At 42.1% G+C, this 24562-nt stretch overlaps 1 protein-coding gene across 2 annotated transcripts in view; it reads left to right on the forward strand.

The window, feature by feature from the left end:
• Positions 1-18573, forward strand: part of SYCP2L (synaptonemal complex protein 2 like) — a 238888-nt gene extending 220315 nt beyond the window's left edge. For both annotated transcript variants that reach the window (XM_077492189.1, XM_077492188.1), the window contains 3 exons: positions 1438-1496; positions 7327-7366; positions 18321-18573. In XM_077492189.1, the coding sequence (XP_077348315.1) occupies positions 1438-1496; positions 7327-7366; positions 18321-18377 (156 nt within the window). In that variant the 3' untranslated portion in view covers positions 18378-18573. The remainder of the gene's footprint in view (positions 1-1437; positions 1497-7326; positions 7367-18320) is intronic.
• The last annotated feature ends 5989 nt before the right edge of the window (positions 18574-24562 follow it).

Raw genomic sequence — 24562 nt, forward strand, 5'->3', positions numbered from 1 at the left:
CTTGCTCAGATAAGGGTCTGGTATGGATTTTGGGGGGGGGAGGGGGGGCACGCTGTTTTTTTTTTTCTTTTCTGTATTTTTATTGTTGGCATTCTTTTGTTCACATTTAGCTGTCAGTAGGGAAATCCACTGACAGCTAAGGAGTCATCAGTCGTTACAGATGCGGCAGCAAGCTTTCTGGGCCGATCCTTAACCATCAGCTATTCTTCACACAGAATTCGGATCGGTTTGAAAATTTGGAATTCCTTAGAAAATAAACAAAACAAATTCTGAAACAAATCCACAAAATGAAATTAGTAAGAAAACAAATTTATGAATTTAGAAGCCACACGGCCGGCTTTTGTTGGACCAGCTGCAATACAGAGGGGATGAATGTTGCCAATGCCACCAACATTCGGGCTGTCTGTGCTAGGCTTAAGGCCGGGTAAACACTATTAGTTTTTATTTCGTTCAACCCCCCCGCCAAAACACTCCAATCAGTCACTCTGCTGTTGGCTGAGAGCGCTATTTGGGAGTCGGTCAGATGTTGGTTTTCCAGCATGCACGTCCGTCAGAAGCTGGCCAGACCAACATGCACACGGGCTGGGTGTGTTTGAACCAGCCATTGTCTCCCGACATTCAGGCCATGTGTGCCTGGCTTAAGTCTGCTTTTGGTTTACGTAAAAAGCTCGGATTTCCTGCATTCCTAAATGGGCAAGAAAGAAAATAGGCTGTAAATGTACTGTGAAATCCTTTTGAGTCCATTAAGGGTCACAGGTCCCCTGTGAATATGATCAGGATTTTGGCACTGCTTTGCTACAAACTGAATTATGCAGGGAGTATGAGGTATCCTCCTAGGCTGGCCAATTTTTCCTTTTACACTTTCCTTCTCTTGGTGGCAGTATAACCCATCAAGCTCTAAACTCATGTCTTTCAATAAGCTCCACATTTTTTTTTTTTTTACGCTGAGTAAAATCCTCTTTTTTTTAAACCTTTGCCTTTACTATGTAGCCAATTTAGTATATATAGAAATGTTTCAGATAAATTGTTTGGGAAAATATCTAATAATTTGCTTCATTCAAATTCAAGCTCTGATATTAGTATGACCTGGTAATATAGCTGTGCCAGTCTGGTATTTCAGCAAACAGCCCACTTTTTTCACATACCACTTTAAGCTGGCCATACACTAGTAGATTTCAAAAACATACATACAAGAATTCATACAAGCATTTGTACTAAAAGTCTCAGTACATTCAATGACTTGATGAATGGTTTTCAAACGTACTTCGAAATTTAGTTTGCTTCTAACATTCGATTTTGAAATGAATGGACTTTCCTGAGTGGAAACCACATGCACTCTCAGAAATTGTATTGAAAATTCAAAAAATGTTTAGTTTTTTTTACTACCAAGTCTTTAATACCGGACTGATAATTTCCTTTTACTTTTTTCTTGAACAGGAAATTTGGGAGAACCAAACTTTGAAAATTAAACAGTTTTGTGTAAATCAATCAAAAAGGTATGCATAGTTATGTTACACAAGAAATATCCAGTTTTGTTTAACCACTTGCTTACTGGGCACTTAAACCCCCCTCCTGCCCAGACCAGTTTTCAGCTTTCAGCGCTGATGCACTTTGAATGACAATTGTGCAGCCATACAACACTGTACCCAAATGAAATTTTTATCATTTTTTTCCCACCAATACAGATTTCTTTTGGTGGTATTTAGTTACAGCTGGGAGTTTGATTTTTTGCTAAACAAACAAAAAAATATGCAAAATAAAAAAAAATTAAAAATCATGTTTAATAGTTTTATAAAATTTTGCAAACAGGTCATTTTTCTCCTTCATTGAAATGCGCTGTTGAGGCGGCACTGGTGGGCACTGATAGGCTGCACTGGTGGGCACTGATAGGCACAGATAAGGCGACACCAATAGGCACAGATAAGGTGGCACCGATAGGCACAGATGATGGGCACTGATAGGTGGCACTGATGGGTGGCACGGATAGGTGGCACTGATGGGTGGCACGGATAGGTGGCACTGATGGGTGGCACGGATAGGTGGCACTGATAGGTACCACTGATATATGGGACTGATGGGCACTGATAGGTGGCACTGATAGGTGGCACTGATGGGCGGCACTGATGGGCACTGGTAGATGACACTGATGGGCACGGATATGTGGCACTGAGGTGCAGCACTGTTGTTGAGGCAGATTGTGGGCACTGATAGGTGGCACTGTGAGCACTGATAGGTGGCACTGTGGGCACTGATGTATGGCACTATGGGCACTGATGGGTGGCACTTTTATTAATAACTGGCTGGTACTGGCAGGGGGCAGGTGGGCACTGATAAGTTGGCCGTGATCGGGACTGATGTCCCGATCAGGGCCGCCGGTGATCGGCTTTTTTTTTTCTGTCAGCGCGAGGAGGAAAAATAGCCGAATACCGCCTTTGTTTTGTCACATGATCAGCTGTCATTGGCTGACAGCTGATCGCGTGGTAAGGGGTCGGGATCGACCCCTTGCTCGGATCCGTGATCAGGCGAGTCTCATAGACATATTAAAGTAATTTTTTGCCTTCACTGATGTGCACTGATGAGGCAGCACTGATAGGCTGGACTGGTGGACATTGATGAGGTGGCACTAAAGAGGCACTAATGCCTCACTTATGGGCACTGATAGGTGGCATTGATGGGCAGTACTGATGGGCACTGTTAGGTGACACCGATGGGCACGGATAGGCGGCACTGGTGGGCACGGATAGGCAGCACTGGTGGGCACGGATAGGCAGCACTGGTGGGCACGGATAGGCAGCACTGGTGGGCACGGATAGGCAGCACTGATGGGCATTGATGGCTGGCACTGATGGACGACGCTGGGCATTGATCGACAGCAGTGAGGGACATTGATGGGCAGCACTGATTGCCATCACTGACTGGCATCGCTAATGGGCACTGATTGCTGCCACTGGTGGGCACTGATTGCTGCCACTGGTGGGCACTGTATGCTGGCATTGGTGGGCACTGTTTTGTGACACTGTATTTATTTATTGTAATCAGGGCACTGATGATCAGTGCCCTGATTACATCCCTAGATGTCCCCCTGTGAGGAGATGCCACTAATTGGCTCTCCTCTCCTCACATTCTGTCAGTGTAAGGCGAGGAGAGACGATTACCGGCATTTCCTTGTTTACATGTGACCCGGCTGTGATTGGACACAGCCGATTACATGGTTAAAGAGTCGCGGACGCTGCTCTTTACAGAGATCGGGGTCGCGCCGTGTCTTAGCAACACGGGCGAGAGTGGCCATTCTGGGACGCCGTCATATGATGGTGTCCCAGAAAAAGAGCTGCACTGCCCCGCCGTCATTTGACGGTGGGCGGGCAGCAAGCAGTTAATGGACTATTATCATTATATTATTATTGATTTATATGACTAGTATTGTTATTTTGCTTTGAGATATTGATGTTTTGGCATAACACAAGGTAGCGCTCTTACTTTGATTACACATTTAAAGGGGCACTACAAGAAAAACAGAAATGGAAGGCGGGCACACCTAGTTTATTAACAGAGATAATTTAATAAGACATTTTTGTATAAAAATGGGTACTCAAAAAAGGCCATAAACACAGTGCATGGACATGCACAGAACACGGGGTCAGGGGTGTTGCTAGGTATGCAAAAAGATCTGCGGCTAGAGCCCAGAGCAGTGTTCACCAATCTTTTTGCAGGCTCGGTAGGCAATGGCTGTTGTTGGCTCTTTAATCATCATGGCACCATGATTGATATGGTGTCAGGGTGATTGAAGCGCATTGTTTCTATTGTTACATTCTAATATATAATGAAGTGGTTCAACTTGCCATAATGCAGAATCAGCGGGAGTCCTGAGCGTTTCATTTGCCACCGTTGCCTGTCACCAGATGCAGCTTGTTACTGCCGCCATCACCTGCCACTAGATGTGGATTGTCACTTGCCACTGTCACCATTTGCAGATTGTCACTTGCCGCGTCACCTGGCACCTGATGTGGATGGTCAATTAACACGTCACCTGCCAACAGACGTGGGTTGTCGCTTGCCATGCCAGCTAGTGCCACCAAATGTGCATTGTTGCTGCATTGGTGACAGGCTGGTCCATTTAGTGAGGGCAGAAGAGTGGTGATGCGGGGTGGGCAGAGAGAGATGATGTAATCTCGCTGCTCCCTGCCACACCCCCAACATTAAAGAGGCCCACGCTGTGAGGGTGGAAGAATGCTTATGTGTGGCAGATAGTGAGAGATGATGTAATCTCTGCTCGTCCGCCCGCTCGCTTCTCTCCTCTTATCCGCCTCTCTCATGCAGCCCGTCTGCCGCAGCCGTGGCCCAATGGCTAGGCAGGGATCCTGCGGCAAGAGACTTGGGGCTATGGGCCCCAGATTCGGAGCTATAGCCCCAGTAGCCACCCCCTAGCGATGCCACTGCACGGGGTACAGCTAACATGTTTCAGGGGTGCACCCCCTTCCTCAGAGCTAAGCGGCACCCCCGAAATGCATTATATGTACCCCATGTTCTGTGCATGTCCACGCACTGTGTTTATGGCTTTTTGTCAGTTGCATTTTGTGAGTACCCATTTTTTTGCACAAAAAATTTCTTATTAAATTATCTCTGGTAATGCACTACGTGTGTGTGCCTTCCATTTATTTTATTTTTTGTAGTTTCTTTCAGATTACCCCATCTGAGGAGGGCAGCATCCACCTAGTTCTGGGATACCATATATACCTTTCACACCACCATTTTATCATCTGACATCTGTTACTCCACACCTTAGAAGACCTATTAGCGCTGAAAGTGACTGTGTTTTTTTGTATCTCTACACATTTAAAGGCACTTGCACTTTGAGAGCAGCTCACTTATTTAGTATTTATAGTGTTCACATACTCATACGGCTTTCAAAAATCCCCTATCTATTAGCGCAGGAATTTATAGGTGTGTTGCACACATTTATATTCTCATCCATCGTGGTTGTTTACATATGTTTATAATTTTCTGTTGTTCGTTTCTATCAAAATGTTTGTAGCTGAATTCCAGCTATGGCAATTTTTCCAGCTAGGACATATTTAAGCATGTTATATGCCATAGTTGTGGGATCCCCATGGAATCTGGTATTTACTGTAGTATGCATGTAGTAGTCTCATGCCGAGCGGCTGACCTGGTACATTGTGAACACAGAAGGTTGCTCATGTGGCATGGGCACCATTCAGGGAATATTTTGCATTTTCCAAATGAATGCAAAGCATTCACTTATTAGAAGTGGAGAGGTGTGGTGATGACATCACAATCTCCACCTCATCCAATCAGGGAACAAATTTGCAGTGATTACTACATACAGTGATTTCCATCTTTAGGGGTAGTCCCACAGATGTGACACATACATACTTACTTTGGTCAAAGCATACTTGGAATTCAGCTTTAAAGAAGAGTTGCACTGAAAAAAAAATGAATTAAAAGTCAGCAGCTACAAATACTGCAGCTGCTGACTTTTAATATATGGACATTTACCTGCCCAGGGCACCTGCAATGTCCTCGCCTGAAGCTGATCTGTCCCTTGGCTCCCGGGTGGAGGCGCCGGCATCTTTGGTAAGGGAATCAGGTGATTCACAGCCTGGTTCCCTACTGTGCATGCACGAGTCGCACTCTGCCACTGGTCCCTGCTGCCTTCTGGGACCTGTGTCTCTCCCAGAAGACAGCGGGTTGGACGGAGGAAGGACCAGACATGGCATAGATAGCCGCAGATACTGCGGCAATCTATGCCCGGAAGTGGGAGCAAATACCTGGATTATACAGGTATCTGCTCCCCCGAAAGGTGCCAAATGTGACACGGGGGGGGGGGGGGGGGGTCGGGGTCTGAAAAGTAGAAGTTCCATTTTTGGGTTGAACTCCAGTTTAAGACACAGACATAAATATAGTTATTGTTTTGTTGTAGAATTGTTACTTTGTCACACTGAGAATCTATTTAAGCCTCTATTTCTTACTACTTCCAGCTATGGCAATAGCACTTTATTTCATGAAATGTTGTTTTATCTCCTCCATTTTTTCCCGCCTGTAGTGTCTTTTTTTTGCCCTCCTCAATACACCTAACTCATAGAAACCAACTGTTAAAGTGGACCTTTTTTTATCTAATTTATTTTTTATTACATTTTTTTTTTCAATCAAATTTTTTTATTTAAGAAAAGAGTTTTACAATTTGCTATAAGAAAGAAAAAAAATACCCCCCCTCAGAACACTACATGCAAGTACCAAAATTATACCCATATGCACAATCCAGAGAATACATGGTATGTATACCCAAAACATATGAAGACCCAATATAATTGGCAATTTCTGGTCTGCTGATATATGCTGCTAACTGTGTGAGGTAGATTAATAAAACTAGTGCATACTGTATATTTCACTCCTTATGATAAATCATATTTTGCATGTTATAACTTCACCCCCTCCTCTGGACTAAAGGAGCTGACATTTGCCATCTGTTTTCCGGAAATCACTTTACATTCTGTATGTGAGGCTGCACATTGTGAGGGAGTATGAGTGAGGCATTACCACATATGAACTTTTTATTATTGTCTGTGGATTACCAACATATATGCTCGTGCCCAAGCTCCTCCTGTTGGCCAGTTGTGTACAGGCCACACTAAACTCCAGGATTGGTGCCCTTCGCTATTGGAACATTGTCCTTTAAAATACAGTGCATTCAAGACTAATCCCCTTGTGCATTCATCACGGCCACTTTCTACTACAGTTTGTTAGATTTTGGATATCCATTACCTATCAAGCTGGCTGTCCCAATATCCTAATATATGCATATATTTATCAAATAGAAATAAGGGGAATATCTAATATTTGACACGATGGGTGGAATTATTTTATGTGGTGTTCATTTTGATTAATTTTACAGAGCAATAAATAAATTTTATTTTTTAATGACAACACTTGTCAGGAAAGGTTTATTACTCTGGTATGGCACAATTCTAACCTGAGTTTATATGATAGAGCAATTGACATATGTTGAGCCTAAATCCAAATTCATTCAGATTTTAGAATTTTTCAGTACAGGCTTCTTTGACTACAAGCCAGAACATAGTGGTACATGTATGATAAAAGCTGCCCTATTAATAAATTGATTTAGTAAATTGGTAAAAATCTTTAGTAAATAGAAAAAAAAAGTTTCAACCAATAACGTGAGTAAAGATACAGAAACTAAAGTACTACCTGTGTACTGCCTCTTTGAATTAACACTGTTACGTGTTTTATATTCTGATGCCAATACACATCACTGATATAAAGTATGTTTTTTTTTTTTGTTTTTTTTAGGCTTGAAGCACTGCTTGGTGAGACCAACAGCCTTACAAAGGTACTGTATTTTTTTGTACACTTGCAAAAGAGGCAGCAATCCTGTCTGGATTTGAGATGTCCTGGACCTCTGGGTCCAATCTGTCATTTCAAAGGGAGCCATAATAGAGCTTCTATCCCTGCCCCCTCCTTGTTTTTTACCTTCCAGTCTGCCAACTTTAGCACAAATAGTGGTTGTGCTAGTTCCTTCAGAAGAAAGATTTAATTACCCCAAACCTATTGCCAAAACCAAATAAGGGCATCCACCCAATACTGGACTCGAAATCCCTCAAAAGATTTATTTCTGTACCAAAATTCTGAATGGAATCTTCAAGATCTTATTGTTTTGCTCAGACAAGGGTCATTTTTTGCTTTAGTAGACCTACAAGATGGTTATCCCTATTTTACAATCACACCAATGCTTCCTGCATTTTTCTGAGGGTGACCAGCACTTCCAAATTGTGGCGCTGCCATTATCGTTGTCTTCTCCAACCCGAGTGTTCACAGGAATTCTTGCCCTGCTTCTAACTCCATTGTAAACATATTCATGTCACAGTTTACCTTAATGACCTCCTAATGAAGGACCCCTGAGCCAAGACTTTGTCTGCCAACCAGACCATCCAGTTCATTCAAACCTCAAGCTGGATACTCAATTTTTTAAAGTCTTCCCGTTAGCCCTCACACTGTCTGGAGTGCTTAGGTCTAATCTTGGTCAGCGTTTAAGGTAAAATATTCCTTCCTTTGGCAAAAATTGCCTCCCTTAAGCCCCTTTGGTCACAGCACCCTTCAATGTACTCCTAAATTAGGGTTCTGGGCCTCTTTGAGGCAGTTCCATTTGAGAAATTTCACTCCAGACCCTTTCAAACCAGTTTCCTTAAAGACCTAGATCAAGCAGACTCAATCCTTGGATTACCCACTGCTTATGTCAAGTCAAATGAGGATCTCCCTAGCATGCCTGCCTTGGAACTGGGAAAGTCGTTCCTTCACTGGACATGGCATGTGATAATGACAGATGCACATTTTGCAGGCTAGGGTGGTGTTTACAACTCCCTGACTGTTCAGGGAACATGGTCCCCATAGAAGATAAAACTACACATTAACATTCTATTACTGAGAGCCAACAAGACTGTCTCTACGATATTGGACCTCCCTTCTAGAAGGTCAGACTCAGTCGAAATACAGGTGGACAATGCCTACATCGATCATTAGGGCTTAGCAGTCTAATGGTCTCGTGGGCAGAAACGTCCATTTTGGCTCTTCTCAGCTGTCCACTTCTCAAAGCCTTGACACAGAGGAATGGTCTCTGCACCCAGAGATCTTTCAAAATCTCTGCCAAAGGTGGGGGAAAACCAGATGTGGACATCCTTGCTTCCAGGTTCAACAACAAGCTGAACAAGTTTGAGTCCAGGATCGAAGACCCTCTAGCCTTCGCTAGATGCTCTTGTAAATTCTTGGACTCAATTTGCAACTAGTTAATGCATCAGATTGGCCAAAAGAACACAGATTTCTGGAAGATGAGCCCTGGACTCTTCCCAACAGTCCATACTTACTGGCTCATGGCCCCATATTCCATTCTGCTTGTCAGTCACTGGCTTTAACAGCATTGCTGTAAAAACCCAAAACCTAAATGATAGAGGTATCTCTGATTTAGTTTTTCCCACTCCCGTAAGATTCACCATCATACATAGAAGGCTTACTTTGCCTGGTGCAAGTACAAATACCTAAACTCTAGGGAATCCTATGTCACTCCTATGTCACTTTGGCCTTTCTTCAGTCTGGCCTTGGCCAGCATCTGACCTTGAGAACCCTCAGGGGACAGGTTTCTGTCTTATCCATCCTTTTCCAGAAACCCCTTTGCTTGCAATGCCTTATCAAAACTCAACAAGAAGTTGATCATATAATTCCCCCCATTCGACTTCCTGTGTCACATTGGGATCTCAAACCAGTGATCCTGCTTTTTAGTGACCCCCTTTTGAATCCATTAGAGACATTTAGGTCCTATACCCTAAAGTGGTTGAAAAGGCAGAAGGCTTTTTAATTTACTGCATTCAATGCAGTAAGGTAAAAACCTTCTGCATGCAGCTTCCCCCGCAGTCCTCCCTAAATACATGTCTGAGCCACATCTCAATTCAGTGATGTGCACAAGAACTCAAGCTCTCTCTGGCTCCCGCTGCTGTTAATCAGAGCCAGTGAGGATGGAGCCGGGGGTGGGGCCAAGTCCTGTTCTGTATGTTTTATGGACACTCAGAGCGGGGCTCAGGAGTGAGCATGCACACGTCCCCCCTATAGCAAATGGCTTGCTATGGGGGCACTCAATGGGGAGGTGGAGTCAGATACGCCGACGGGGGACCCGAGAAGGGGAGGACTGGGCCTGCTGTGTACAAAACCACTGCACAGAGCAGGTAAATATAACATGTTTTTTATTTTGAAAGAAAAAAAAATTAGCCTTCACTATTACTTTAAGGAAAAGGTTCCTCTCCATTCCAGCAGGGTTGTTGGAGTCCCCTGAACTGTTCAGCATTAAGCATCTTTATCCCTGATTTCTGAGGGTTTTGCCTGGTCCTCTGTTCACACATATTCCAGGGCATTGTTTAAGTTTTTCATAATTTTTCATACGGGTGGCTATAGAGCTGCCCATATCACATTTACTGAGCAGAAGATCTCTGGGTATAAAAGAAAAGGATACTAAGCTCATGGCTGCAGTTGCTTGTTATAACTGCTTGCAGCCAGGATGTTGTGAAAACTATTGAAGTTAAAAGAACTAAAATAATTACATTCTAATGGTCTAAACATTATTTTTACCTGCAGCTTAAGAACCATCTTGTTCAGTTTTTTTTGTTTTGTTTTTTGTAAGAGACTGACAGGCGTATGTGTTTTTTTTTTTTTTTTTTCTTAATTGAGAAAAGGGAATAGTGCATATTTACAAACTGTATTGTAAACAAACCATATTAAGTACAAGTAATCATATTAGCAATAAGTTATATTGTATTATTGTTGCATTATAATGGAACATTTATATGAGCATACTTAAGTGAATAATCTCACTCATTTGGTTTATGTATTTTTATAATGTACCACATTATTCATTATATTATTGTTTGTTTATACCCATTGAAATATATATTATTAGTATGAAGGGTGTATGTTTAAAGTCATAGGTATGAGGATAAATATACAAGAGAACATTATCAGTGGTAATAATTATAAATATCCAATGTGTTTCTCGTAACCATGTTCTCGCTCTCTATGGAATATGAGAGAAGTTAATGGCTTTATACAAACTTTATCAAAACCATAGGAGAGCCAAAAAGTCTGACATATCTGTCATTTTAAGAACACTTATCATAGGTTATAGTTTTTCTTCTAGGTTTAGGATAAAGTTTATTTGGAGATTGATTGTGAATTAATCTCCAGAAACATTGCAATACAATTTTTAAGCCTGTAATGCCACCTTGTGGTAGTGGTGTAAAGGAAACCACTGCACCTAGTGGTAATTATGCGCAAGTTTGTGCTTGCAGATCTGTTTGAGAGAAATCATGTGTCAATAGCTACACCTGGTTTGTTTTCTTAGTCTGTGGAGCCACTGAGAAACTGTTAACTATTTACAAAGCAATTACTAAGTTTTAAGACATTAGTATTTTAAAACTAAAGCTTGTGGTTATGTTCTCAGTATCTGTATTACCCATATTGTTGATATTTTAGATTTATATTCTGTGTTTATCACCAGTTATATTTTGATATTATTTTGCACTGATTTTTAGTAAATAAATATGTATATTTTTGCACAATATTTTATTAATTTCTGTCTTCAAATTAGGGCAGATAAACAAAGTTATTTGTGTGATTTCTGTAAATCTCCTGAATCATAGATTTTTGCTTATTTTCATAAATATAAAACTGTTTAATATTTAACTATAAATACCCTGACAATGTTTTTGTACTTTCGGCAGTCAACAAGTGGTTAAACCCTTGAGTTTTCTTGAGAGCCTTTTAGCAATTCTGTTTGCTGTATTATTGCCCACCCCTCAGGTTTATTTTTATGCTGCGTACACACGATTGGACTATCCAGCGGACTTAGTTTTTCTTCCCAAAAGTCCGGCGGACTTTGAAAGAAGTCTTGACTCAAAATTGTCCGCCGGATTCAGCTGTCCGGGAGACAATCCGCTCGTCTGTGTGCTAGTCTGCCGGACTTCTCAAATGAACGGACTTGCTCACCCATGGAGTAAAGTCCGTTCATTTTGAACGTGACTCCAGGTATATGGGACTAGCAAAGGAAGTCAATATCGCCGCCTCCATCAGTGAAATTGACACCTTGCTAGCCCCGTCACCTGGTATGGATTTTAAGGGGAGCCCCTACGCCGAAAAACGGCATGGGGGTCCCCCCAAAGTCCATACCAGGCCCTTATCCGAGCACGCAGCCGGCCGGTCAGGAAAGGGGGTTGGGACGAGTGAGCGCCCCCCCTCCTGGGCCGTATCAGGCCGCATGCTCTCAACATAGGGGTGGATGCTTTGGTAAAGGGGGGCCCCTGCTGCCCCCCCACCCCAAAGCACCTTGTCCCCATGTTGATGAAGACAAGGGCCTCTTCCCGATAACCCTGGCCGTTGGTTGTCAGGGTCTGCAGGTGGGGGGCTTATCAGAATCCAGGAGCCCCCTTTAATAAGGGGGCCCCTAGATTCTGGCCCCCCACCCTATGTGAATGAGTATGGGGTACAATGTACCCCTACCCATTCACCTGGGGGAAAAAAGTGTAAATAAAAAACACAGCACAGGTTTTTAAAGTAGTTTATTAGTCAGCTCCGGGGGTCTTCTTCCGACTTCGGGGGTCTTCTCGTCTGGCTCCTCCACTATCTTCTGCTCTTTTGCTAGCGGAGGAGCCCAGCTTTCTTGTTCGTTGCTGACCGGGGATCTTCTTCCCACTTCTCTCGCTCTTCGGTTCTTCTGCCGGGCTCCAACGCTATCTTCTTCCAGCTCTTTTACTAGAGTTGGCCCGGTCTTCTCGTTCGTTGCTGTCACCGCCTTCTTCTTCTTCCGATGTTGATACGGCGCTCTCTCCGGCTGTAATGCCAGGGACGCTTTGCACAGCGACTTAAATAGGCATAAGGGGCAGGGTCACTGGGTGATGTCACATGGTGACCCCTCCCCTTATGATGTCACATGCCCACCCACCCATGTTGAGGGGACGTGGCCTGGTACGGCTCAGGAGGGGCGCTTGCCCGTTCCCACCCCCTTTCCTGCGTGCTTGGATAAGGGTCTGGTATGGACTTTGGGGGGACCCACATGCTGTTTTTTCGGTGCAGGGGTTCCCCTTAAAATCCATACCAGGCGACGGGGCTAGCAAGGTGTCAGTCTCGCTGATGGAGGCGGCGACATTTACTTCCTTCGCTAGTCCCGTCTACCTGGAGTCACATTCAAAATGACGGCCTTTACTCCGTGTGTGGGCAAGTCCATTCATTTGAAAAGTCCGGTAGTGTGTGGGCAAGTCCGCTCGTTCGGAAATTCCGGTGGACCTCCGCTGGAAAGTCCGATCATGTGTACGCAGCATGAGAGGATGTCCAATGGTCTATGAATACCAATCCTGTGCTGTGTGGTTAAAGTTCACCTTTATGTAAAAACGAAATGCACATATATATAATATATAATCTCTGTATGTGTATATATATATATCTCTCTGTATGTGTATATATAAATATCTCTGTCTGTATGTATATATATATATATATATCTGTGTATATATATATATATATATCTCTGTATGTGTGTATAGAGAGAGAGAGAGATAACAAGGTGAATAAATACAAATATCTGCGCTAACCCAAAAAAACACACACAGCGGCTAGCACAGTTTGCTGATTCATCGAACAATAATATGAAGTCCAATAGTGCAGCGCTACACAACAGTTTTAAATGTGATTGTCCATAAAAAAACAAATGTGGGTAAAGACAATGATTGTCCATAACAAATAAATGTGAATAAAAGAACTTTAAACGTGATTGTCCATAGACGGGTGACGGAAATTTTCCACCAAGATTCAAAGTTCATATATATATATATATATATATATATATATATATATATATATATATATATATATATACAGTACAGACCAAAAGTTTGGACACACCTTCTCATTCAAAGAGTTTTCTTTATTTTTATGACTACGAAAATTGTAGATTCACACTGAAGGCATCAAAACTATGAATTAACACATGTGGAATTATATACTGAACAAAAAAGTGTGAAACACCTGAAAATATGTCTTATATTCTAGGTTCTTCAAAGTAGCCACCTTTTGCTTTGATTACTGCTCCGCACACTCTTGGCATTCTGTTGATGAGCTTCAAGAGGTAGTCGCCTGAAATGGTTTTCACTTCATAGGTGTGCCCTGTCAGGTATAATAAGTGGGATTTCAAGCCTTATAAATGGGGTTGGGACCATCAGTTGCGTTGTGCAGGAGGTGGATACAGTACACAGCTGATAGTCCTACTGAATAGACTGTTAGAATTTGTATTATGGCAAGAAAAAACCAGCTAAGTAAAGAAAAACGAGTGGCCATCATTACTTTAAGAAATGAAGGTCAGTCAGTCCGAACAATTGGGAAAACTTTGAAAGTGTCCCCAAGTGCAGTGGCAAAAACCATCAAGCACTACAAAGAAACTGGCTTACATGAGGACCGCCCCAGGAAAGGAAGACCAAGAGTCACCTCTGCTGCGGACGATAAGTTCATCCGAGTCACCAGCCTCAGAAATCGCAGGTTAACAGCAGCTCAGATTAGTGAACAGGTCAATGCCACACAGAGTTCTAGCAGCAGACACATCTCTAAAACAACTGTTAAGAGGAGACTGTGAATCAGGCCTTCATGGTAAAATAACTGCTAGGAAACCACTGCTGAGGACAGGCAACAAGCAGAAGAGACTTGTTTGGGCTAAAGAACACAAGGAATGGACATTAGACCAGTGGAAATCTGTGCTTTGGTCTGATGAGTCCAAGTTTGAGATCTTTGGTTCCAACCACCGTGTCTTTGTGCGACGCAGAAGAGGTGAACGGATGGACTCTACATGCCTGGTTCCCACCGTGAAGCATGGAGGAGGAGGTGTGATGGTGTGGGGGTGCTTTGCTGGTGACACTGTTGGGGATTTATTCAAAATTGAAGGCATACTGAACCAGCATGGCTACCACAGCATCTTGCAGCGGCATGCTATTCTATCCGGTTTGTGTTTAGTTGGACCATCATTTATTTTTCAACAGAACAATGACCCCAAACACACCTCCAGGCTGTGTAAGGGCTATTTAACCAAGAAGGAGAGTGATGGGGTGCTGCGCCAGATGACCTGGCCTCCACAGTCACCGGACCTGAACCCAATCGAGATGGTTTGGGGTGAACTGGACCGCAGAGTGAAGGTAAAAGGGCCAACAGGTGCTAAGCATCTCTGGGAACTCCTTCAAGACTGTTGGAAAGCCATTTCAGGCGACTACCTCTTGAAGATCATCAACAGAATGCCAAGAGTGTGCGGAGCAGTAATCAAAGCAAAAGGTGGCTACTTTGAAGAACCTAAAATATAAGACATATTTTCAGTTGTTTCACACTTTTTTGTTCAGTATATAATTCCACATGTGTTAATTCATAGTTTTGATGCCTTCAGTGTGAATCTACAATTTTCATAGTCATGAAAATAAAGAAAACTCTTTGAATGAGAAGGTGTGTCCAAACTTTTGGTCTGTACTGTGTATGTGTGTATATATATATATATATATATATATATGTGTGTATATATGCATATATATGTATATATGCACTTTGGATCTTGGAAGATTTCATTCATTATTATTCACATATATTTGTTATGGACAATCATTCATTGTCTTTATCCACATTTGTTTTTTATGGACAATCACATTTTAAACTGTTGTGTAGTGCTGCACTATTGGACTAATATATATTTATTATACTTTTTTTTTTTATCAGGAGCCTGCAATCAGCAGATTGCAGGTGCAATTTCAGGCTCCTGCAGAAACCTTGTACCTACATACCTCATATGGGCAGGCAGTTGCTGAATGTCAGGAAGAATCAATGACCTAACTAGAGCACTCTCCAGCACCCTGGTATTTCATTGAGAACTACAAGCTGTTAGCTGCAATGGTGTTTTGGCACTGGGGCTGCTGCATCACTTACATGTTACACTCTGAATGTGCGTGTAACATGTTCAGAAAAGTGACCTTATTCTTTAACATAATAGGAATATTGACTTCCCTTTTATCCTTATCTTGGAGTACAATACAGGACACATTCCCTTCCCATTTGTGCTTTGGTCACTCCTTAAATACTTGCTAAAAAAATGGAGCCTCACGGAGTGGGTGGGGTTTTATTTGGGTTCGTTTTAGGGGTGACCCAACAAAAAATGTTTTCAGTGTCCAGTCAGTCTGAAGGTAGCACCATACAATCTATGATCTATGAACACCAGTCCTATGTCCTGTACTGTACACCGGATAAGGAATTTACCCCTCAGCCAAAATTCCTGTTTTTTACTTTTTTTTAATTACTCATCAGACTCATAGGTATATACAATCTTTTTTTCTGAGGGCCATGGAGGGCTTTTTTAATCTTGGCATATGAATAACCTCACATACGAATATCAAAGAGAACCCCCAGACAATAGATAATCTCAGGTTTAAATAACACAAGTTCCACCTGCATACTACCCAAGGAGGTTCTGTTTATTGGAACCTAATTGGAAACATCTAAGCCCTTGTACACATGGTCGGACATTCCAACGGAAAATGTCCAATCGGACCGTGTTGTCGGATAATCCGACTGTGTGTGGGATCCATCGGACTGTTTCCGTCGGGATATCCGACGGACAAAGTTTTAGAGCTGGGCTATAAAACTTTCCGACAACATGATCCGATCAGACTTTGTCCGATTGTGTGTAGAGAATTCCGATCGGACAAAGTGCCGCGCATGCTCAGATCAAATTCCTATACCAAAGCCTATTGGCTACTAGCCTGAACGTAGTTCTGTCGTAACGAAATAACGCTGTCACGTTGCATACGATCGGATTTTCCGACAACTTTGTCCGACCATGTGTATGCAACACAAGTTTCGGACAAAATCCAATGGATTTTGTTGTCGGAATGTCCGACCGTGTGTACAAGGGCTAATTCTAATTTCAAGGTTTCTATGTGGTGGTAATTTTAAAGGTGCATTTTTTTTTTCCATGAAACAAATCTGCATTTTCATTCATTTAGATAATGAGAATGAATACACCATGTTCATTTTTTGTGTCATTTGTTCAAGTATGTCACCCTTTGTCTCTAAGCACTGTGTGAATGAAGATCTAATGTTTGCCTGTTTGCCTATATGAAAAAAAATACTTTTTTATTTTATTTATTTTTTTATTGTCCCTTGAGGCACACAGGAAGTCAGACTGTCGAATCATACTACTGCCTAAAGCAGGATTGGGCAAATTAAATATCTGTAGGCTTAGGTGGGCGTCATAAGTCTAAACAGTCTTTGCGATCATTATTTTTTCAGTTTTTTTTTTATTATCAAGATTGTTTGCTACATTGTGGCTTGAGCTGGTTTCTACAAATGCAGTCATCCATAGCGGCCTTTCCTCAGTTTAGCTTTGGAATGACATACCTTGTCCTCTTTATACTGGGTGTTGTGACGCTAGGCAGGAAGTGACCTTCAAGCATCATCTTCTGAGTTGAGCACTTCCCAGATTCCATTCTGGTAACAAGTTAGCCATGGAGCACTTTCCAGGTCTAAAGTCCTTGGCATTGCCTCGGGGCTTGCCTTATCTCTGAAGACTCTGAATCACAATCTTCTGCCTTTACCCTAGATTACCCTGTGTTCTGTAAGGAACACATCTGGATTGTGGCAAAACGCATCAAAAATACGCACCAGAACACATAGGTCCTCAATTGTCTTTAATTGAGAAGCGCAAAAAGGGGGAAAAATGCACCAGAAGGTATCAGAATGCATCAAACATGTGAAATGCATCCGGGACATGTGAACCAGACCTGTCAATTTAGAGAACAGATCTACTTTCTATCCCCTGGATAATCCTGGTCTAGGAAGCTTCCATGTAACTTATTTTATTAGCCACACTGACTCTGTGGGATCAATCCTTGGGTCTCAATGGGATTTAGAAACCACTGCTTCTCTGCTCTACTTTAAAGCAAAATCATCCTCTTGTTGCTTCATAGGTAGCCTTTTCCTTAGCGATGTGAATGCTTGCCCCGGCAGTCCATTCAGATATGTTCCCCATTTCTCTGGGACCTCTAGGATCTGGTGAGTTGAGGCTGAAAGCCTTGTTTCTCTAGGGGGGCTCTGGTCTCCCTTTACCAAAACATTTTTTTTTTCAGCTTCTTATGTTCCCAGTTCTTGCACAGGAGTTTCCGTTTAGTCTTAGTCGCACATAAAGCTGTAAGTCCTTCCCTGTTTGGAAATTGCATTTCATTCCACCTTCTGATGGGTACAGGTAGACAAGTTTTCCAAGTTATGGTCTTTGATTTTTTGTTCCCCCGCATATGATGTCTCCTCATGTGTGAGAATTCTTGATCTTTTAGCATTGGGTTAATTCCCAGGCCATCTGGTCTTGACTTCTTACTACCAGGTGGTGTACCTCAGTGGACAAGAAATAAAATAGGATTGATTTCATAGATTCCATTGAGGGACGCAGCAGGTCCCACCCATTTATGTTAGTCATGATTTTGGTAAAGCTGGCTACAAACTGAGATGTCCTGGTAGTGGGTTATCCTGGGCTGGCCTAAAGATTTCCTTTGTATTGCCGTGTCCAATCCTACTATAGATGGCAGTATAACACAACAGTATATGACTTCCTGTGTCCCTTATTTACACCAAGGGATTTTATGGTGCTTAAACACTAAAATGCATACCGATACTTTTACATTTAGCCTAGGCATTTGTATGTACTACTAAGTTCTTTTAACCGTGTTTATTTTTATTTTTAGAATAATGACCAATTGACAGACGTCACAGAAAGTTCAGAGAAACCTACGAAAGATTGAACTACTTTCAGCTGTAAACTTCTGCCTGTTTGTTTTTCATGTTGGTAATATTTTCAGTTTCATGTTTGTGATGTTTCAGTTTATAAGCTAACAGAATTTTGAAATCTTCATCGTCATCAAAAAGTGTTGTCCTTAATGTATATAAAAGATTGTGGCGGTAACTAAAATTTGGAATAAATACATTTTGGCAACAATTCAGGTTGTGTAAAACTGTTGTTTTTTGTTTTACATGCTTATATTCTGTTCTGCCCACCACATAGGGATGATCAAGGGCTAAGGTAGGAGCTGGCAGGAAATACTTTTTTTTTCCTTTGTTCAAATTGGGGTACACTAAATCTTCCTAAATCCAACCTAATATTAGGCCTCCTTCACATGGGTGATTACATTCAGACACCAGATTCCAGCAGCAAGAATCGGCAGATTCTTGTGGCTGGAATGATAGGTGTATGCAAATAGTGGCATCCACTCAGCCTGTACAAAATGACAGGCTGACAGTAGCCATCGCTATTTGCTTCTAGCTGTACACCAAGCAGTCAACTGCAACTAGAGACGGATGTCTGTGCCTGGGCGCAATCTGTTAGGGACCGATGTCTTGGATATCCGCCCCTAACTGCAGGTAAAAGCTTGGTGTGTGGCTACACTTGAACAGCAATGACTGCTGTCAGCCTGTCATTTTTTTTCTACAAGCAGAGCAGCTGCAGCTATTCTTGTACACCTGTCATTCCAGCTGCAAGAATCTGATAATTCTTGCTAGTGGAATCTAGTGTCCGCAGGTAATTGCCTATGTAAGCGAGCCTTATAGCCCAACTCAAGCTTTGCTAGCACGTTAAATAGTTTGTTTGGGCCAAGCTGGGGCCTTTACAAAGTAATGCTGTATGCGACACCGTTACTTACAATATACAACCCTGTGTTCCGGCAACAGTACTGAGACTTTCCATTACATTCCTGAAACAAAATAGGCTGAGTGGTGTTAAGTCATTCACAAAAAGCCTTGTATTTTATCAGTGAATATTAGGCTTGCCTCTGATTGGCTGAGGTGGAGAGGCAGGTGGATGACGTTCCAATCTCAAATCATTCTGTGACGTCTGCATCTTTCCTATTCTTGAATATTTTCCTACCAAACGGTCATCAGGGTAGCAGCTCTGTTATAAGAAAAGTACAGCTCTGTGTTTCTACCAAGATGGCCTACTGGTCACAGAAGCACAGGTTAACCACTTGACCTTTCAGGAGGTTTCACCCTCTTCATGACCAGGAATTGTTTTGCTATTCAGCACTGTGCTACTTTACCTGGCAGTTGCGTGGTAATGCAACACTGTACGCAAATTAAATTGATATAATTTATTCACACAAATAGAGATTTATTTTGGTGGATTTTTTTATGTTTTATTATATGTAGCGAGTATTGTAGCCAAAGACTTGCATTAACACAGATGGGCTGCTGCATGTACACAGGCTTTCCAGCCCAAAAGAGGGGAGAGAGCTGGCTGTCATGTCTGCATGGGCTTTTTCATCCCCCCCTTTCCTTCTTCCTGTTTTCACTGACTGAGTAATGTAAGGTGAGCTGACACACAGCGCTCTGCATTCAGCAGCCTCTCTTGTGCCCCTATTGGCCTGAAGAAGAAAACCAATTAATGACACAGTAACAACCAATGGTAGAGACTGTACTGAACTGCAGGTAGAGCTGTAATGGATTCTGGGACATGCAGTTCCTACACAACACGGCCCCATAGACTGGTATACAGAGAGAAATACAAATCCCAGCAGGCTTTGCTGACAGGAAAGGAAAAGACTCCATTTTGTGTCCTGAGGTAAAGGTCAGTCGATGAGGGAGTGAAAGAGAGACAGACATGATCTGAGGGGCTGCTGTTACCCACGGAGGGGATCCATCCAGCCACAGTTCCAGAGGTTGGTGTGTTGATCCTGCTACAGCTCCAGGAGATGGACAGTGATGGATATCCAGCATGAGAGGGATCCCGGCTATATCTCTAGGTGTTCTCGAGGGCGTGGGACAAGGTGGGCAGTCATCGAACTGGTCGCTTTATCCTTTGGTCGCAGGACAGGTGAGTGGGCGTTTGCCCATCTTTAAAGACACAGTAGTCAGGCAACATTGCCTCACCAGTGCCCACATTTATAGGAATACTTGCACCCTGCTGAACAGTCACTACATTTCACTTTGCCTATCAGGGTACTACTAGCATCCTACATCTCATCTTTGCCTGCCAGGATACTTTTAAGTACACTTTGTTTATTCTGCTCAACAGGACACAGAGTGCATCAACGCCAGGCTAGCTGAAGATCCTGGATATGTCCATTGTGAGAACCCTTTCTGTTACTCCTTCATTATCAGTAATTTAGTGATCCCAGTGACTACCTTTAAAGGAGAACTCTCACGTTAAATGTTGAAGTAATAAATTGCATTTGTGGCCTATTGCCTCATATTTAATTGCCTGGGTCTGTTATTTCAGGATTTAAGGGAAACGGACTGTTTTGAGTCAGATCAGTTCCCCTTTATGCCTGAGCGCATAGACCACTTTAGACCTATTTAGGTTGTTTGACTGTGTTTTAGTTTAAAGTCTGCATTTGGGGTTGATTAACACTATTAAATACCAAAGTTTGCCATTCTTGACTATGGAGTTACCAGATCACTGTTTGGTTGTGGAAAGTCTCCCAGTAAACAGACTTCCTGTTCACTACATCTGTGTCTGTTTTACTGTCTTTGCAAGTACACTGTTTGCTAGGTGTGCCAGAGGGGCTGCGACAGTTCTTTGGGGTTGAGAGGCAGAGTAATGGACAGGCTAGACAAACAAAAGCAGCTTCTTCAGGGGTATCGCAACACATATACATGATAAAATACCATACATTTTGAAAAAAAAATAATTCTACTTTTTGTTATGAAACATATCCCATAAAATCACATTTCTTTTTAAAAATTAGCCTAAAATGTATTCTGCTACATGTCTTTGGTAAAAACCAAACGGGGGACACTAGTATAGTTATAGATACTGATCTGTACAAACACTATAATGGTAATGGCTGGGATCAGTAACTTTTAGAATGACCTTTATAGTGTGGTGGAAAATCTAGAGCTAACTGACTGGCTGGGACACTAACTGACACGTTGCTAGTGACATTAAAACCGTAATCAGTAATAATACTGTACACTGTACTAATGGCACTGGCTGGGAAGTCGTTAAACGTCTTTTTCCTAAAACCATTGTTAACTGGTCATGCACTGTTGGGAAACAGCTCTCTACTGGGTTTTTAGTGTGAGTGCCAGTGGGGGGCCCCCTTTTTAAGGTGAGGCACAGAAAAAGTGTCACCCAATTAGATGTTCCAACCAGCAGCTACCTTGGGAAGGCCTGCATCCAACTGAAATAATTGGTTTCATTGGAACGCGGTGAGTAGTGATTCTGGCTATGAGTGTACTCTGTGAATAATGCACACAGCCTGTGACTGATGCAAAGAAAAGGAAGTAGTGTTTGAGCTAAAACAGATGTTAAAAATAGTAAGTTTTCTATATTAAAGAGGAATCAAGAAGGAGGGTATTGTCATGAGTGCACACATTAGTATTTTATTCTCTGTTGTGTACTGGGTACATGGCCTGCATGTGCATAATATGAGGGAACAAGAGGAGTCTGAAGACTTCAGCATAACATACATACCCAAACATTGTCCATGTATCTTACAGTCCTGCACTCAAGACCCATTCAGCATTTGTCAGATATTGCATACTCTCGGGATCAAAAATGGTGAAAAAATTCCTTCAAGAAAATTATTGTAAAGGTTTTTTTTTCCTTTGTTGTAAAAGGAAATGTCACAGTTCTGATTTATGGCATTCTTTGTTTTTGTTTTTTTGCTTTGCAGTTTCAATAGTGAAGGATGCATTTTAATATATTATCTAACTTATTACATTTAGGGATCCAAACAATTGTACAAATATAACAATTTACCTCTGTTTTTTTCTTTACCTGTACTTTAAGTGAAATTAGAATAGGCCCAGGTCAGTATAAGCATTGTTCAATTTACACTCAACTTATCTGCATTTCTTTCTCCCTGTAAAATTACTTTTGCCAAAACAACATTTTCTAAAATATAAAAAATCGTAGTATTGGATAATGAACCTTTCTTGTCCATTGAGGGGCACAGAGGTTCTGATACTGTCAGGATCAAAAATGATAAAAAGGAGGGCGCATGCGCGGCTTCCATGGGACCGGCCGCATGACTGAGTAGCTCCGTCCTACTCAAACCATCTAGCCTCTATCTAAATGTAGAGGGGTAGCGATATTTTTTTTTTTTCATAACTCGTTCTCCCTAGAGGTGAAACAGATTTATAGGGATCCCGATAGCTGGTTCCTTATAATCAAAGGTTTAGTGGCAGGGCAAAAACTCACAATAGCAAATGTATATGCCCCTAATGTAGCACAAGCTGTTTTTTTTACGACCTTCTTTAAAATACTTGAATGATACTCTCAAACGCACATTTGTTGGCTGAGATTTTTACTTGGTGGCACGTCCCCAGATAGACAGAAGCACTGCTTACCAGCCCAACCCACCTTTCCCCAAATCAATGTCAAGAACTGTTCAGTCATTCCAATTATTTGATGCATGGAGAGCACACAATAAAGGTGCAAGAGATTTCACCTTTTACGCTCACCCCTATAATTCTTTTGCTAGATTAGATTATATTTTCTGCACCCCCATCATACTGGCTAACTCCACACAATCTATCTACCTCTGCTCTTGGTCGGATCACAATATGGTTACCCTAGCTACATCTTTAATTGGCCTGTCAGATACCCCTTAAACATGGAGATTAAATGATTCCCTCCTCACTGACCCTCTAATACGCCAAGAAATTTCTACACCTATCCAAGAATATTTCAATATAAATGCCACCCCAGACATATCACCTAGCACTCTTTGGCTTGTCCACAAGGCGGTGTTGAGAGGCCGGCTCATTAGTATAGCATCACGGAAAAACAAAGAACGCTGGCAACAAATATAAACATTAACCACTGAATTGGAGAGACTACACAAAATTCAAATAGGGAACCCGTCAAGGTCCAACGAGTGTATGGTAGCTCAGAAAAGACTCAAGTTGGATACTCTATTATCAGCCAAGACTGAAAAATCTCTTTGTTGGTCCAGGGCCTAATTTCTCCTGCATAACAACACTGCATCTTCTATGTTTACCCATTAATTGACCAAACCTTGCACTCTCCACATCTCTATAAACTCCGTAACTCATCGGGTAATATAAATTTTACACTAAACTACTTTCTCACCCACCTCCTTTTCCATCCCAAACCTCTCAAGACTGGTTGTCTTCCATTCCCCTACCCACATTATCAACATCACAAACAGATTCTCCTAATGCTCTCTTCACAGAGGAAGAACTGCTAGGAGTAATCAAATCCCTGAAATGCTCTGTGGCCCCGGCCCCAGACGGATTTGCAGCTAATTACAAATATTATGCCCAAATTTTAATTCCACGTCTTACCACCATGTTTAACAAGATTCTTAAAGCAGACCAGTTCCCTACTGAAATAACCTTAGCCAACATGTCCCTTCTCCCCAAACCCCTGAAAGATCATTCGCTCCCGCAAATTTATAGACCGATATCGGTCATCAATAATGACCTCAAAATTTTTAGTCGTGCCCTAGCAGACAGACTTGCCAATATTATTGAATCTCTGACCTCCCCTGACCAATCGGGTTTCATCCCAAACAGACTCATCACTGATAATATCCATATAACACTGAATATTCTCCCAGATGCTAATCTGCGCAAGCAACAAGTGCTTCTCCTGAGCCTAGATATTAATAAGGCGTTCAATAGTGTACTATGGCCTTATTTATTCGCCATCCTACAACGAGTAGGTTTCCGGGATGAATTTCTGTTGGGTGTGCAAGCCTTGTACCACCACCCAAAAACAAGAATTAAAATACCAGGTTGTAACTCTGGGTTTTTCACACTGGGTAGGGGCACCCAACAAGGATGTCCCCTATCACCCCTGTTGTTTGCCTTAGCTTTAGAACCCCTAGCAACTATCAAGCAACACCCAGACATATCTGGTTACCCATTGGCATCTGTCCCCTCTAAACTCTGCATGTATGCAGACGACATAATTTAACACAACCTCTAATCTCCCTACCCAATTGATTCACCTTGCTATCTGAATTTG

This window comes from Lithobates pipiens, unplaced genomic scaffold (genome assembly GCF_037356315.1).
Source record: "Lithobates pipiens isolate NorthernLeopardFrog02 unplaced genomic scaffold, aLitPip1_a1.2 Scaffold_19, whole genome shotgun sequence".
Classification (NCBI taxonomy): domain Eukaryota; kingdom Metazoa; phylum Chordata; class Amphibia; order Anura; family Ranidae; genus Lithobates; species Lithobates pipiens.